Below are 13,367 nucleotides of genomic sequence, written 5' to 3' on the forward strand. Positions count from 1 at the left end.
ACTTACGGTAACCCAGGCAACGATAGCACATAAAGAAGCGCAAACCTTTGAGCCCAAGATGTAGTGGTATGCCGACTTCCTGCCCCTGTTATGTAACCAGCCTTTTTCCTGTTCCTCCTCCTCCTCTCTCTCTTTCTCTCTCTCTCTCTCTATCTCTCTCTCTCTCCTGCTCCTGGATCCCTGCTAACACCTTCTCCCTTTTCCCCATCACCTAAGCAGTGACACGTGGAGTTAATTGGCCCCTCGGCTTAAATTCAACTGGAAGAGCAGAGTGACAGAGTGATCACAGAGTGGCAGATCCTGCTTCACTTGAGGTTAAAACTGTCTTTTGTCAATCCTGTTTCTATCAGGATGCAACAGGAGAGAGCAGACTCCCCGGTACCCAGCTGTGTGTCTATGAAGAGTGAGCAGTCTATCGAGCTCCCTTTTACCTTCAAAGATGGACAGCACTCTGCTGAGAGGTAAGAATTCAAAACAGATGAGTATATTATTATCCATCTCTCCTGAGAAAGGGCATCAAATCATAATATACAGTACACAATGGGTTTGGCCATTCATACTCTGTTCAATTACAGTAGTTTCCTCTTTCAAAATATCACATTCAATAATCAGAGCTGCTGTTGCTGATGTACAGCATGTAACAATGTAGCTTGAAAACTCACAACCGACGTTAAGCCAGTCCTTGAAATTTGTATGTTTCCCAAAGGAATGAATAATAATGATACTAATACTAATAATACTAATACTAATAATACTAATACTGATACTAATACTAATACTAATACTAATACACTTTATTTATATAGCACATTTCAAACATAAATGCCAATCAATGTGCTTTACAGAAAGATAAAATAGTTGAATAAAATGACAGCAAAAACACACAAAACAGTAAAAAACCCAGAATAGTGGTAAAATGAGAAAAACATAATAAGCATACAAATTAATGACAGGAAATATGGTACATATGATGACAAATTGTCAAGATCTCCTGGAAGACTAATTTCAAGGCAGTCAGTATCGCTTCTTACTGGGCGGCTTTGAGAAGAAGAATCAAGTCATGAGATATCTAATGGGTCCGGCCCTTCATACTCAGGGATGTGAAAAAAATTGTAAAATAGCAACGTTTTTGGACCAACGTTGCTATGTTACAATTTCGGCTCAGAAATTGTAAAATTGGTAATGTACGTTTCTACAGGGGTGGGCGTGGTTTGGGCGTGGTTTACGGAGATTTTCCGTTTCTAACCCCTCCCCCTACCCTAACCCTAACCCTAAAATCTCAGAATGTTACCATTTTACAATTTTGGAGCCGAAATTGTAACATAGCAACGTTGGTCCAAAACGTTGCTATTTTACAATTATCTGTGAGACTGTGTTGGATATTTCCGTCCAGAATTCCGGATATTCCGACCTGAAAGTGTGACCCACGTCAATCATGCAGATTCGTAAGATTATTTTCTTCAAGTTAGAATTGCTTTTCTTCACCCTGCGTTTCTGCAGGAGTCGAGTCCAGCAGGAGAGACCGGACTCCCCTGTACCCAGCTGTGTGTCCATGAAGAGCAACCAGTCAATATTGGAGCCTATAAAATTTAAAGATAAATATCCTTCTGAAAAGAAGTAAGTCATTATTTTCTCTGTATTTTACAATTAATGAAAAGATGAAATTATCTTCTTTATAAGGACACAGATACCTTCATAATATGTTTATATCAGGATCCAGCAGGAGCTACTTTAGAGACCAGACTCTCCTGCACCATGTGTGTCCTTGAAGAGTGACCAGTCTGTGGGTCACTATACTGAAGAGGAATCAACTCATGAGATATAGATTTGGTCCGGCCCTTCATAATTAGGGATGTGATATTTGCGGATTAATCCAGAATTCCGGATTTTCCAACCTGAAAAAGTGACCCACGTGAATGGTGCAGATCTGTAAGAATTTACAGGGGGCAAGTGAAATTGAGAGGATCTGAGAACATCTATAGGCTGAAGTGGCTCATCTCAATGTTCCCTGCATTGAATGTTTCCCAGCTCTATAACTAAAATAATAAAGTTGAAGTCATCTGTCTGTATCTTTTATGCATGCCCACACCCCAGGTCCGATTGGGCTGAAAGTTTGGCCATGGGTAGTTTATGTCCTGGAAAACACCTGGAAACACCTGGAACGTCGCACAACTCACAGCAGCGGGAGGAACTTTTCTAGTCAAGATCATGGTTCACTTGAGGTTAAAACTGTCTTTTGTCAATCCTGTTTCCATCAGGATGCAACAGGAGAGAGCAGACTCCCCTGTACCCAGCTGTGTCTCCATGAAAAGTGACCAGTCTATCGAGCTCCCTTTTACCTTCAAAGATGGACAGCAGTCTGCCGAGAGGTAAGAATTTAAAACAGATGAGTTTATTATTAACCATCTCTCCTGAGAAAAGGCATCAAGCACTGCTTGAGTTGAGATTATTTTCAGGAGAGCTTCGTGAAATGAACGAATGTCTTGAAGAATTACTTGAAGATGTACTTAGTGCTACGACCTAATTCTCAATGTTATCTCCACAGAGTTCAGCAGCAAAGGAAAGAGGATCCCAGTGGTCAGTCTGCCCAGAAGCATCAAACAGACCTGGGATCCATGTTTATGGTGTCTAAATGTACCACAACAAATTGCCAACGCCAACTCAAATCTCATCTCAAGAAGTTGTTTCAGTGTTTGTTCGAGTGGCTTGATAAAGAAGGGAACCCAACACTTCTGAATCAGATCTACACAGAGCTCTACATCACAGAGGGAGGCAGTGGAGAGGTTAATGATGAACATGAGGTCAGACAGCTTGAAACAGCATCCAGGAAACCAGTGAGACCAGAAACAACAATCAAATGTGAAAACATCTTTAAACTCTTACCTGGAAGAGACAAACCAGCCAGAACATTGATGACAAAGGGAGTGGCTGGCATTGGGAAAACAGTCTTAACACAAAAGTTCACCTTGGACTGGGCTGAAGACAAAGCCAATCAGGACATACATTTCACATTTCCATTCACTTTCCGAGAGCTGAATCTACTGAAAGGGAAAAAGTACAGCTTGGTGGAACTTCTGCATCTCTTCTTTCCTGAGATCAAAGAAGCAGGAATCTGCAGGTTTGACAAGTTCCAGGTTGTGTTCATCTTTGACGGTTTGGATGAGTGTCGACTTCCTCTAGACTTCCAGAACAATGAGATCCTGACTGATGTTACAGTGTCAACCTCAGTGGATGTGCTCCTGACAAACCTCATCAGGGGGAAACTGCTTCCCCTTGCTCGCCTCTGGATGACCACACGACCTGCAGCAGCCAATCAGATCCCTCCTGAGTGCGTTGACGTGGTGACAGAGGTGAGAGGCTTCACTGACCTACAGAAGGAGGAGTACTTCAGGAAAAGATTCACAGATGAGGAGCTGGCCAGCAGAATCATCTCCCACATCAAGACTTCACGAACCCTCCACATCATGTGCCACATCCCGGTCTTCTGCTGGATCACTGCTACAGTTCTGGAGCATGTGTTGAAAACCAGTGAAAGAGGAGACCTGCCCAAGACGCTGACTGAGATGTACATTCACTTCCTGGTTGTTCAGTCCAAACTGCAGAACGTCAAGTATCACGGGGGAGCTGAGACAGATCCACACTGGAATCCAGAGAGCAGGGAGATGCTTCTCTCTCTGGGAAAACTGGCTTTTGAGCAGCTGGAGAAAGGCAACCTGATCTTCTATGAAGCTGACCTGACAGAGTGTGGCATTGATATCCGAGCAGCCGCAGTGTACTCAGGGGTGTTCACACAGATCTTTAAAGAGGAGCGCGGGCTGTACCAGGAGAAGGTGTTCTGCTTTGTCCACCTGAGCATTCAAGAGTTTCTGGCTGCTGTCTACATGTTCCATTGTCACACAAACAGGGATAAGAAGGCACTGAAGACATTCCTGGGAGAAGATAAAAGAAGAGATGGAAGAGAAAGTAGATATGACGATGGTGAACAATCCCTGGATATCTTCCTGGAGAGAGCCATGGACAAATCCCTGGAGAGTAAAAATGGCCACCTGGACCTCTTTGTCCGCTTCCTTCATGGCCTCTCACTGGAGTCCAGCCAGAGACTCTTAGGAGGCCTGCTGGGTCAGACAGAGTGCAGACCAGAAAGCATCCAGAGAGCCATCAACAACCTGAAGTGGATGAACACCTCCAGTACCGCTCCTGACAGAAGCATCAACATATTCCACTGTTTGATGGAGATGAACGACCAGTCAGTACATCAGGAGATCCAACAGTTCCTGATTTCAGAAACTAGACCAGAGACGGAACTCTCTGAGATCCACTGCTCAGCTCTGGCCTACATGCTGCAGATGTCAGAGGAGGTTCTGGATGTGTTGGACTTGGAGGCGTACAACACATCAGAGGAAGGACGATGGAGACTGATCCCAGCTGTGAGGAACTGCAGGAAGGCTCGGTTAGTTAGTCATTTCAAATTATACAATGTAAATCATTATATGTATTATATGTATTATTATTATTATTACTAGATCAATATCACATGCTTCATGTGCTCATTTCTAGCTTCTAGGTTGTGTGCTCATTCGTAACATGCTTCACACATGCCCAGTTGAGCAATTGTGCACCGCACCGCAACCCTCCGCCTTATTGTAATAGGGAGATTATTATTATTATTATTATTATTATTAGTAGTAGTAGTAGTAGTAGTAGTAGTAGTAATAGTAGTAGTACCGTATGCTGTATAGAATTTGATTGGTATGAGTCTCAGCTCTGCTTTGACAATCACTCACAGACCCCCAGTGTTTGGAGGACTAGAAGTAGGAAATACAGCAGCATTTGCGTTCCCCTATCTGAATCAAACATCCACATAAATTATCAAACCATTATGGTGTATCAGCAGACATAATTGTGTTTTTTTGTTTTGTTTGTGGCACAGTATGGGGTAGAAACGTTACTTTTGTAACATTTGTTGAGTATCAGTACTTTATAGTTTGGCTTCAGCAGCTGACCGAGCGGGACAAGAGTTTTCGGTGGAGCTGCACATTCTCATGACTGCACAATACACCTTTGTTACACAGCACTGAAGTCCTACCCTCCTTTCTTCTTGATTCAGATTGAGGGGATGCAGCTTGTCGGAGACTCACTGTGAAGTCCTGGTCTCAGCTCTGAAGTCCGACCCCTCCCATCTGACAGAACTGGACCTGAGTGGCAACAACCTGCAGGGTTCAAAAGTGACACTTCTCTCTGCTGGACTGGAGAGTCCACACTGCAGGCTGGAGACTCTCAGGTCAGATATCAATAATAGTATATGAATATTGTAATTTGAGGACATCTGTATACAGTAGAGTCATTCCATCTGAATTCAGACAAGATGTGGTTTTAGTGGCTTAGATCTCAAGTTCTCTGAATGTTGTTTTCACACAATCATTTTATGTATATTGAAATAATAATCATGAACTTAGTTGATGATATTCTCCATAGTTTTAAAGATACACGTGGACCCTATCTTACGCCCGGTGTAAGGCCAGGGCAGGCACTCAAAATCTCCTTTCCCCCCCTTTCAATTACCACTGGGTGACTGAAAAAACGCCTTTGATGGACCCAGTGGTAATTAAAAGAAAAAAATCTAGATTCTGAGTGCTAGAAACTAGCAAGGACAATGCTTGCCCTTGCCCTTGCACCGGGCATAAGATAGGGCTCACAGACTCCAAAGTGGCCTTCCATCTATGAGGGGGGGAAGGGGAGGGGGGGTTTGATGTGAGAGCATTGGAGGCAATCAAGGAAGTAAAGATCAGATTTTTATTACTCTAATTACCCAGAACCAGAGCAATTTAGAGAGAGTGGTGTCAGCGGAGGACCAAAATGCGTGACTCATTAGCCAATGAACAGCCAGGAAGGGGTCTCACGCTACTTTTGAATGCTAAAATAAAGCTGATTCAAAAAACACAGGATAATAAGATGTAAATATCCCTTGTGCAAGCACTTACTAGAGAGTCTTTTGATGGTATCTGCAACACTGAAGTGGCTAATGATGGAATTTGACACAGAGGGGCGAGGGTTAAAAGAGTCATTGGAGTCATCAGGTGGTAACCCCCCTTCACCGGCGTTTCGACGACAAAACCACTACACCTCTAGAGGGCTCGTCGGCAACACCTGGCGTCCCAGGTGTGCCCTCCTCTGCTTTCAACCCTCCCCTCTGTGTCGTCTCCCACAGTTTATCAGCAGCACCGGGCAACAGCTTCCGTGCCAACTCCAACTCCTCCATGACAGTGGTATTGATGCACTGCAAACTTTGGTTTACATCCCGTTGCTGTGCTTCACTCGACTGATTTGACCTTGCCTTCGCAGATGTATGACAGTCAGAAGGGTATAGTCAACGCGAGGCCTCTGTCCCTCCTCCCTCCAACACGGAAGCCTGTGGGCAACAGCCTCCGTGCCCGAGTCAGACTCCTCCATGACACCATTCTCCCTCAAACACCGAAGCTTGTGGCCCGCCGCTGCGATTCCTGTGGTGCTCTCTTGCACTGTGCTCGTGTTGCTCATAGTCGTTTCCGGTCCAAAGTCTATTACCGCGATATCAGCCGATGAGTCCTCTTCCGCCCCCACTCTCGCAGACTCCGGGGGTATTCTCTTATATTTACTTTTCGTAGCTAAAGCGGGTGTTTCCAACGTGCTGAAAAGCCTGGGAAACTACAGCCATGGGAAGCTAACCCATGCCTGTCCCGGTGGGGTCTGTTCCCTCCTGTCAGCTGTCTCTCCATGCCGCCACAAGGACTTTCCCCTGTTGTCAGCTGACCTTTCTCAGCAGTCACTGGACAAATCCAGAACATCAGATTCAAAAAACACAGGATAATAAGATGTAAATATCCCTTGTGCAAGCACTTACTAGAGAGTCTTTTGATGGTATCTGCAACACTGAAGTGGCTAATGATGGAATTTGACACAGAGGGGCGAGGGTTAAAAGAGTCATTGGAGTCATCAGGTGGTAACCCCCCTTCACCGGCGTTTCGACGACAAAACCACTACACCTCTAGAGGGCTCGTTGGCAACACCTGGCGTCCCAGGTGTGCCCTCCTCTGCTTTCAACCCTCCCCTCTGTGTCGTCTCCCACAGTTTATCAGCAGCACCGGGCAACAGCTTCCGTGCCAACTCCAACTCCTCCATGACAGTGGTATTGATGCACTGCAAACTTTGGTTTACATCCCGTTGCTGTGCTTCACTCGACTGATTTGACCTTGCCTTCGCAGATGTATGACAGTCAGAAGGGTATAGTCAACGCGAGGCCTCTGTCCCTCCTCCCTCCAACACGGAAGCCTGTGGGCAACAGCCTCCGTGCCCGAGTCAGACTCCTCCATGACACCATTCTCCCTCAAACACCGAAGCTTGTGGCCCGCCGCTGTGATTCCTGTGGTGCTCTCTTGCACTGTGCTCGTGTTGCTCATAGTCGTTTCCGGTCCAAAGTCTATTACCGCGATATCAGCCGATGAGTCCTCTTCCGCCCCCACTCTCGCAGACTCCGGGGGTATTCTCTTATATTTACTTTTTCTGATAATGTACAATTTGATAAAAATCCATTGGAGTCCATTGGAGTGAATGGAGACACCGCGACTCTTCTATATACACGGCTCTGCTTGATACCATCTGAAAATATTGTCCCAATAAAAAGTGGATTCTGAACCGTCCTTAACTAAACCTTTATGTATTTAAACTACTTGGCATTCAGGGTCCAAACTGTATAATTAGAATCTGGTCAGTTACAGATTCTGTTCAAGAAAAATTTACCAATCCTGAGACATGTCTGACAACCTCTCTGGTTTCAGATGGAAAGACTCTATAAGGCCGGCATGATGCTGATCCACACTGACAGTCCTGCTGAGGTCCATTGGAGTATGAAACAATGGATTGTTGAAACCTTTCAGGAATATTTTATTTTAGCTACTTGCTTTGTTCTTTATTCAGATTGAGTGGCTGCAGTTTGTCAGAGAGTCACTATGAAGTCCTGATCTCAGCTCTGAGGTCCAACCCCTCGCATCTGAGAGAGCTGGACCTCAGCAACAACAACCTCCAGGGTCCAGCAGTGAAACTGTTCTCTGCTGGGCTGCAGAGTCCAGACTGCAGACTGGAGACTCTCAGGTGAAACCAGGTTACAGTTTTTCTCAGCTGATTCAAGACATTTCTCCAAACTAAAGGTTCCTTCTCTCAAAACAGGGTTCCTGAATCTGCAAAGGTCGCCCTGCAGGTTTTACATGAGGATTTGAGTTTTATTGATGCAGCTTCACAGGGGCGTAGGCAGAAATTCAATTATGGGTGGGCCTGGATAAAATTGGGTGGGCCTGGATAAAATTGGTGGGGCAATTGCATGACGAAATTTTGTGCAGGAAGCGCGCAAAATTCCTAGATGTCATGAAGTCAAGTCGACCTACAAGTCAGGACAGAACAGGGACGAGGATCCCACCTCCCAGTTCGAACACGGTCACAATTTCCCTGGTCTCACTGAGCTGCTCTCGGCTCCTTGTTAGGTTGCATTGAATTACTTACATGATGTGTGGAAGCTCTATTCATTAAAAAAATGTGTATTGGGCAACGGTAAATTATAACATTATCATGATGTGTTCAAATGTAATCTTACAAAATGTAATTTTTGGTGATAAACTGAAATAAATACAGTTGTTGGAAGGAGATTTTTTTCAGAGCAATATCAAATTATTATGCTGTTTAACTCATTGAGTGCCAGCCACTTTTGGAGAACGGACGCTCCCAGTGCCAGAGTTTCAGAGCTTTTTTCAGTGATTTCTCGAGGCCCACAGAATATTGTGTGATATTACTATGTAAACAATGAACACGCAAAAAGAACGATGAGACTCTTTTCTATCATCAGCAAAAACAGGTTTATTGATATCATTTTCCGTTCTTTAGTTATCAGCCGGAGAAGATAGCTTGATTTAACAAAAAAGAGCAGTTTTTTTCTAGAAGCTGAGATAATGGCCCTTTTGTGAAATTAAACATTTCAAACACATCACTGACTCTGAAGCTAATTTTCTGATGTAGTCACACCTCAAAAATAATTTCCTTCAATAAAACAGTGAAGGCCAGGGAATTTTGTTTGGCAGAATAATATTTTTAGCTGCAACCAGCAGCGCTGGCCCCTGCGTGCGCTGCTGGTTGCAGCTTCTTTGCTTTCTTGATTTGCTGCTGGTGGGCATCGGATATTCTGGCTTGCGTTTGCCAACCCTGTCCTGCTGCCTGGGTCTGTCTGGGTCAGTGTTGTGTGCTGCTCTGCGTGCCCCCCCCCCCCCCCGCCCCGCCCCGCCCCGCCCCGCCTCGCCTCAACTGCACACTCCTCCTGTATGGGAGGTGGCTCTCTGCTGAATTTGCTCTGCACTGTGAAGGGTGCGCGACATCCAGCTTTTTTACAGCCTTCCGCGTGTGCTTGTCACCGGCTCCTATGCTTCCAGTTGAGAATAATAACTCCACGGCTGATCATGCGAATGGCCTGGGCTGTCGCAGCGGACATGGAGGAGCTCAATTGTGGGAGCAGATTGGCTGCTGCGGGCACATCTAACGTTAAAACGCTTCATGCATATCGATGCATACGGATGCGATGCGATTTCCGTTTCCCCAACGCCTTATTCTCTGTTTTTCTCTGCCTTTCTGTTAACCTGGAGAGCACTGTCGCCACCTAAGGGTTCTGTAAAATAGGTTATAGACCTCCAATAGCTACAATAGTTGTACAGGAAATGCGGAAGGCTTTGATCGACGTCCCACCGTCAAAAAACGCATTGGACGTCGAAAGACGTCCGTGGCACTCTACGTCACTATTTAATTGGACGTCGAAAGACGTCCATGGCACTCAATGAGTTAATTTCCTAACACTAGCAGCTGATCATTCATAATTAAAACTACTAAAGCCAAGATTTTCTTTAGTAAAGCAAAAAAAATAAAAAATAAAAATCCTAATAACTTTATATAGATGACAGATATAGACTAGATGACAACAACAAAGTAAAAGAATAACATTTAGAATTTTCGATGGCTCAGGGTGGTTGAAATTATTTTTCTGGACTGTTCCTGGTTATTATTCCCAGTTATTATTTAAACCCACTTGTTTTTACAGTGTTTCCTAATTCAGATTATTTTCCTTTTTATGTCTCATTGTGCAGCATAATAAAAGCATGTGCCATTTGATGGATTTATTTATCCAATCACCTTACAGCACCATGTAAATCCACTGGGACCTGCTTTAGATTAGGACCTCATCAATACAGTCTGTCAGCAGAAATAATACATAAATATAACAACAGAATAACATTTCTACATGTATCCTTCAGTCTGAGTGTCTGTCAGCTGTCAGAGAGAAGCTGTGAAGCTCTGGCCTCAGTTCTCAGCTCCCAGTCCTCCAGTCTGAGAGAACTGGACCTGAGCAACAACAACGTGCGCGACACAGGCGTGAAGCTGCTGTGTGCTGGACTGAGGAGTCCACACTGTAGACTGGAGACTCTCAGGTCAGGATTAGACTGTTCAACAGACCATTTTCATTCTGCCTTACATGCCCATTAAACAGGACCTGAAACATTTGATCATGTCACTCTAGTTCATTTGCATTTCACCTCAAACAAGACAGGACACTGCTTTCAAGTCTGAAATCTACCCAGATGTGCTAGAGAAATTAACAACATTTCAGCTTTTCGCCATAGGGTGCTGCCTGATGATGTCACTAGGGTGACTGTACAGTACAGCAGTAAGGATTTAGAATGTTTTCATGAATAAAAACAACCTCGATCCAAGTCAGAAACACAACATGATGCTGTTAGAATTCAAAATCTTTACTACCAACATTAACTAGCCTGTAGGCTACACTACTGTATTGTACTGTACTGTACTGTACTCCAGTGGTCTTCAACCTTTTTGAGCCACGACCCCCAAAAACCTTATAGGCTTGGGGTTGCAGTCAATCTAGCAGCATCCTAATTGCCAAAAAGCTGACATGTTGTTCATCTTTCTAGCAAATCTAGGTACATTTCAGACTTGAAGGCATGTGTCCTGTCTTGTCTGAGGTGAAATGCAAATGAACTAGAGTCATATCATAAATGTTTCATGTCCTCTTTAATGTCAGAGAAAATATCTCAACTCTCATTTTCTGGCTGATGGGGTTTTTGGAACCAGCTGAGAAACCAACATTGAGCTCTACTATGTCTCTCGTGTGTGTGTGTGTGTGTGTGTGTGTGTGTGTGTGTGTGTGTGTGTGTGTGTGTGTGTGTGTGTGTGTGTGTGTGTGTGTGCGTGTGCGTGTGCGTGTGCGTGTGCGTGTGCGTGTGTGCGCAGGCTGTCAGGCTGTCTGCTCACACAGGAAGGCTGTGCGTCTCTGGCCTCAGCTCTTAGCACCAATCCCTCCCATCTGAGAGAGCTGGACCTTAGCTACAATCATCCAGGAGACTCAGGCGTAAAGCTGCTTTTTGCTGGACTGGAGGATCCACAATGGAGACTGGAATCTCTCAGGTATGGAGATATTTATATAAATATCTGTATTTAACATTTCTGTGGAAGGAAGTACAAAATATGAACATTTCTGTGGATTTTACAAACATACAATGGCGACTTTTCATCCTGGTGACTGGGTTGGTCGGTGGAAGTTTAAACTCTGATGGATAAACTGACAACTCTGATTACTGGTGTTACTGTTATCCAGTAGACTGGAAACACAGCTGATGGGAGCTGCCATATTGGTCAGCAGTAAACATTATGGTTTACAGACATTATTTACAGGCATGGAGTGACTCATGTTACCGTACAGACTCAGACTCTGGTCATTTCACTCCCCGTGCTCCAGTCTGTACCAACATAATAATCCCTCCCTCATGTACAGTACGCACCCTCCACCCCCCCACACACACACACACAATATGGAAAACGCTTACTGTGAAATAACGGCAATAATTGACTCAAAGCCTTCTTTACATTGAATGGTATATAACTGTGCAATACCTGAAAATAATATTTGTATACTGTAAGTCATTGTTTACAATAATGTGTTTATATACAGTATACTGTACATACATTCTTATAGGTACTGTATTTAGAATAAGACACTTTACACCACATTTATTGTACATAGTAGTCAATGTAAAATTTGTAAATGTTCAAATATATCCGTGCCCTTGTCTGTTTTAGCTTGTGCATACCTTTCTCTGTGTGTGAGTACTCTGAGCAACGCAAACCAAAGTCAAATTCCTTGTATGTGTACATACTTGGCCAATAAAGCTGATTCTGATATGTGACAGGGACTGGTGTTTTGGGTAACAAGTAGGCCAAGATCATTTCTTATAATTTTTTTGTGAAAATGCGGATTGTAAGCTTTCAAGTGATGTGTCATACATTGAAATCTGAAAGTAGTTGAAGAAGATTATGCTCATTTGAATGTCCGTAGTCCTAAAAGCAACATTCAGAGAAAATCGCAGTGAAATTTGGGTGAACAAGCTTAGTTCGCTAACATCCCTTTCACCAGACTTTGTCACATATGAACATTCACTCTAATTCATTATGCTGTCTGATTTTATTTAGTGTGGACCATGATGCAGTGCGGTGGTTGAAACCAGGTCTGAGAAAGTGTAAGTGTGTATTTAGTTTGATTCATGAAAACAAAGCAGCACATTCATTAAAATCCCACTCTGAAAAAGATGGCTGACAAAATGTTTCATCATGACAACAATCTGTTAATAAATCAACCAATAATAAACACGACAGGTGTATTAGATGAGAAACTGCTGTACTGAGTCTTGTTGTCTCCATCAGATGCCTGTGAACTCACACTGGACCCAAACACAGCACACAGAAACCTCCTCCTGTCTGAAGACAACAGAAATGTGACACTAGTGAGAGAGCAGCAGCCATATCCTGATCACCCAGAGAGATTTGACCACTATAAACAGCTGCTGTGTAGAGATGGTCTGACTGGTCGCTGTTACTGGGAGGTGGAGAGGAAAGGAAAGGTTGATATAGGAGTGACTTACAGGGGAATTAAGAGGAGAGGGAAGGGTGCTAACTGCAGGATTGGAGGGAATGAGAAGTCTTGGAGTGCGGTCTGCTCTGATCTCGGTTACTCTGCTAACAGTTACTCTGCCTGGCACAACGACAGAGAAACAGAAATACCTGCCCTCCTCTCCTCTGTCTCTAACAGAGTAGCAGTGTATTTGGACTGGCCTGCTGGCTCTCTGTCCTTCTATAGAGTTTCCTCTGACACACTGATCCACCTTCACACCTTCCACTCCACATTCACTGAACCACTCTTTCCTGCATTCGGGTTCTGGTCTGTGTTGTCTGGTTCCTCGGTGCGTTTGTGTCAGATAGAGGAGGGAGGAACACACACTACTGACTAG

General features: G+C 44.2%; 1 protein-coding gene across 1 annotated transcript; it reads left to right on the top strand.

Annotated features, from left to right (window-relative positions):
* Window positions 1-439: 439 nt before the first annotated feature.
* Window positions 440-13,367, top strand: LOC310791462 (protein NLRC3-like; the record flags this gene model as incomplete). Its single annotated transcript, XM_083653151.1, has 10 exons — window positions 440-461; window positions 1,394-1,445; window positions 2,259-2,369; window positions 2,546-4,450; window positions 5,108-5,281; window positions 7,954-8,127; window positions 10,323-10,496; window positions 11,317-11,490; window positions 12,553-12,599; window positions 12,784-13,367. The coding sequence occupies 10 exons, from the start codon at window positions 440-442 to the stop codon at window positions 13,365-13,367; spliced, it is 3,417 nt and encodes a 1,138-aa protein (XP_083509277.1).

Source organism: Poromitra crassiceps, assembly GCF_964638095.1.
Source record: "Poromitra crassiceps genome assembly, chromosome: 16".
NCBI classification, from domain to species: domain Eukaryota; kingdom Metazoa; phylum Chordata; class Actinopteri; order Beryciformes; family Melamphaidae; genus Poromitra; species Poromitra crassiceps.